This window comes from Haliaeetus leucocephalus, unplaced genomic scaffold, assembly GCF_000737465.1.
Source record: "Haliaeetus leucocephalus isolate CR32 unplaced genomic scaffold, Haliaeetus_leucocephalus-4.0 Scaffold450, whole genome shotgun sequence".
NCBI lineage: Eukaryota > Metazoa > Chordata > Aves > Accipitriformes > Accipitridae > Haliaeetus > Haliaeetus leucocephalus.
Genome location: NW_010972886.1, coordinates 20,166,912 through 20,170,154, shown reverse-complemented (window position 1 = coordinate 20,170,154; position 3,243 = coordinate 20,166,912). Strand labels below are relative to the sequence as shown.

The 3,243-nt window shown below is 49.9% G+C and overlaps 2 protein-coding genes across 3 annotated transcripts in view; one reads left to right on the top strand and one right to left on the bottom strand.

The window, feature by feature from the left end:
- RPS25 (ribosomal protein S25) overlaps nucleotides 1-3,133 on the top strand; it is a 3,266-nt gene extending 133 nt beyond the window's left edge. Inside the window, exons 1-5 of one of the 2 annotated variants that reach the window (XR_774841.1) lie at nucleotides 1-107; nucleotides 647-830; nucleotides 1,214-1,312; nucleotides 2,796-2,855; nucleotides 2,937-3,133. The exon at nucleotides 1-107 is cut by the window's left edge and continues 133 nt beyond it. Coding sequence is in view for 1 of the 2 variants with exons in the window: in XM_010574942.1 (XP_010573244.1) it covers nucleotides 1-107; nucleotides 647-830; nucleotides 1,214-1,308 (386 nt within the window). In the remaining variant the exon portion in view is untranslated. Of the gene's footprint in view, nucleotides 108-646; nucleotides 831-1,213; nucleotides 1,313-1,697; nucleotides 1,781-2,795; nucleotides 2,856-2,936 lie in introns of those variants that run through there. The other variant, XM_010574942.1, reaches the window with a different exon arrangement.
- Nucleotides 2,548-3,243, bottom strand: part of CCDC84 (coiled-coil domain containing 84) — a 4,110-nt gene continuing 3,414 nt past the window's right edge. The window contains exon 9 of the mRNA XM_010575081.1: nucleotides 2,548-2,809. Within this exon, the coding sequence (XP_010573383.1) occupies nucleotides 2,764-2,809 (46 nt within the window). The 3' untranslated portion in view covers nucleotides 2,548-2,763. The remainder of the gene's footprint in view (nucleotides 2,810-3,243) is intronic.

Sequence of the window (3,243 nt, the reverse complement as noted above, 5' to 3'; positions counted from 1 at the left end):
CCCACCCGCAGCCGCCCAAAGACGACAAGAAGAAGAAGGACGCGGGCAAGTCCGCCAAAAAGGACAAGGACCCGGTCAACAAGTCCGGCGGCAAAGCCAAGAAGAAGGTAGGAGCCGGCGGAGCCTGCGCCGACGTGCCTGCTGAGGCGGCCTCGCTGGCGGCAGGCCCCGAGCCGCGGCCCCCGCCCCGGAGCCTGCCGTGAAAACCCGGAGCTGGGGCGGGGTGGATGGCGGCCGGGCTCACACGCTGTGCAGAGCAAAGGGGTGCGGGACCCCGGTGGCTCGGAGGAGACTATCGGGCTCCCCAGGCGTGCGGCGTGGCCGGACCTAAAGAGCGGGGGTCGGGGTCGGGTGGGTGCAATAGTGTTGTTAGAGGGGCTGTTTCTTCATCTGGCAGCAAGTTGCGCATGATGGTGTTAAATCTGAGTAACCAAAGGTTTTGCTCCGTTTATTTGGAGATACTGTAGGTATTATCTGCAAGACGTACGTTTACAAAGACAGTTTGGGGCACCTCATTAGTCCTTTAATCAGGGATGTGACAGGGAGACGTTGAATGGTGCAGTTCTTGGGGCATCCTAAAGCTCATCTTTTGTCATTGCTTAGAAGATGATTTAGTGGATTGGGGTTTTTTTCTCTTTTCAAGTAGAAGTGGTCCAAGGGGAAAGTGAGGGACAAGTTGAACAACCTTGTCCTGTTTGACAAGGCTACCTATGACAAACTCTGCAAAGAAGTGCCCAACTACAAGCTCATCACACCTGCAGTTGTCTCAGAGAGACTGAAGATTCGAGGTTCTCTGGCTAGGGCTGCCCTCCAGGAGCTGCTCAGCAAAGGTAAGCGCTCAAAACTGGGGAAGAATATAAGCTGCTTGAATTGGATGTTTTCTTCTCCTTGCTTGCCTAGACAACTTCTTGCGGTGTGTGAAGTACTCAAATTGGCGTGGTTTTGATGAGCCACTGCCTTATCCTGCATTTCAGAAGCGTTCCAAAGCAAGGAGTAGAGGCTCCATTGCATTCAGTGGCATTGCTACAAGAAGATACTGCCGGAAGTACAGTCTGTGACATAACTGCTGCCACACCTGAACAAAAGCTTTGTATAAGCATGTGTAGTATTGGGTACCCTGGTGTTTCCGATCGCACGTTGTCTGGTCTGCCGCTCTAGAAGGGCACACAACATCCCCGGTGTCCTCCAGTACTCACATAATTTCTTTTCATAGGTTTGATCAAGCTGGTGTCCAAGCACCGAGCCCAAGTGATCTACACTAGAAACACAAAAGGCGGAGATGCACCTGCCGCAGGGGAGGATGCATAGGGAGGTGAGGCAGCGGGCTCTGTGAAGGAGCGGGGTTGTGCTTTGTCAGGAGCTAAAAAATGGCTACACGCTGTATAAGGGACAACTCCCACATTGCTTTGGATGGGCTTCAGAGGACGTCACTTGCACTGCAAGCAGCTTTCTGGGTGGCGTTACTGGAAACACCAGCTCTCCAGATCTAGAGTGATTTGCAGTGTTGCCCTTCGGAGGAGGAAAGCTGTGTGTGCTCTCCAGTCTCTGAGGGCTGCAGGGTACATGGGCATGTGTCCTCCCTGCTGTCGCAGGGCACCATGACCAAGTGTTCTTGTTGGAACAGAGCTTTCAGACTGTTTGCCTTCTGCTAGCATGCTTTGACCTCGTTGTCTGATTTGGGACTTCTTGCTTTGCAGGTTCACCAGTGACCTCGTCAACAATGTGTCTTGTGTAGATGCACACAATAAAATTATTGAAATAACTTTTCCTTCTTTTTCAAGAATGTGTACGTTGCATTATTGCTAACGGATTCTGGCACGCATCATGATTGTCTTTCTCTACCAGCCCATTTTTGTATTTGTACAGCGTTACAGATGTATCGCGAACATGCTTTTGTATTGTGAAAAGGGAAGGAACTTTTGTGTCGCCTGCACCAGCCAGTGATGTTAAACTACATTCAGTTCTAGGACGAGGAAAATCAGAGCCCATTTCTTGCATTGTAAGTAGGGAAGGTGCTAGTGGGGTCTTTTCATTCTTTATTTAAACTCCCACTAACCAAGCTGTGCCCACAGACCTTTGTGTACAAGGCAACAGCATCTGTCAGGTCAGCGTTGGGTGGAGGAGTGTAGATACGCAGCTGTAAATAAGGCTGTAAGTATTTTATTTAAATTAAAAGTAAGAACTGCTCACAGCAGAGGTCTTTAAGGCCTCCTTTCTTCTACTGAGGACTAATTAGTCATCCTTTAGGTGAGGCAGAAGGACTGAAAGTAACATAAAATAGAAAGAAAACGTTAAGCGTGTGGCATATGTTGCCCCCAGAGCAGGCTCTGCACCTGAAACAAGTTTCAGTTGGTCTAACATTTAAAAAAAAAAAGGTATTTCTCAAAAATGTATTTCTTCAATGGGATCTCATGCTACACGTCAGCGTAGGACACTGGCAGCACATGCTGTGTAAGCTAGGCCTTCTGATTATGAAGATACGGCAAGATCTGCCTTTGTGTAGCTTAAGACTTAAGAAATCAATGCCTGGATTTACACTGTGGACCTGCTGCAACAGCCCCTGGCAGAGTAGCTTTCAGTAATGGTGCTCAACTCAGTACTATGCTGTGGTCACCCTGCCTTCCAGGGGACCGAACACATCTAGACGTATGTATTAAGAGCGCTAAACTTGGCAGCAGCAGCAGCACTGACAAAGCTGCAGCTACCTACAGTCCACCTTTCTGCAATGGTTGGAGTTTGGTTTCCTTGGTGCTCCTCTTCTGATCATCTTTTCCTCTTCTTTTCCCCCGTTTCAGTTCTAAACTGATGCCTGAAAGAGAGCATAAAAGTCAGAATGCAACAGCCTTTAGAAAGAGGTAATGAATGCTGCCTCATCTAACACGTAAGATAGTGCGGTGCATAGTGTTTTAGAACAGAAGCTCACTCAACTTGGTGAGCTGGCACAGTCTCTTCAGCTAGCTGACACAGATTTCTAGCATATTAAAAGGCGCCAGTGGGACAGCACATGGGTCTGAAAAGTGAGCCAAGCTCAAGGAGGCGGACACCTTTGTATGCATGGCCTCTACAGCCGCAGCCATGCTTCACCTGAAGTCATGTGTGTGCTGCTCTAGGACGAGCACAACGCTCTGCCCGGATTGAACACTGCGTGGTTGTCGTTGCTTAACCCCAGCCAGCAACTAAACACCACGCAGCCGCTCACTCACTGGCCCCTTCCCCCCCCCCCCCCCCCCCGGGGGGGGGGGG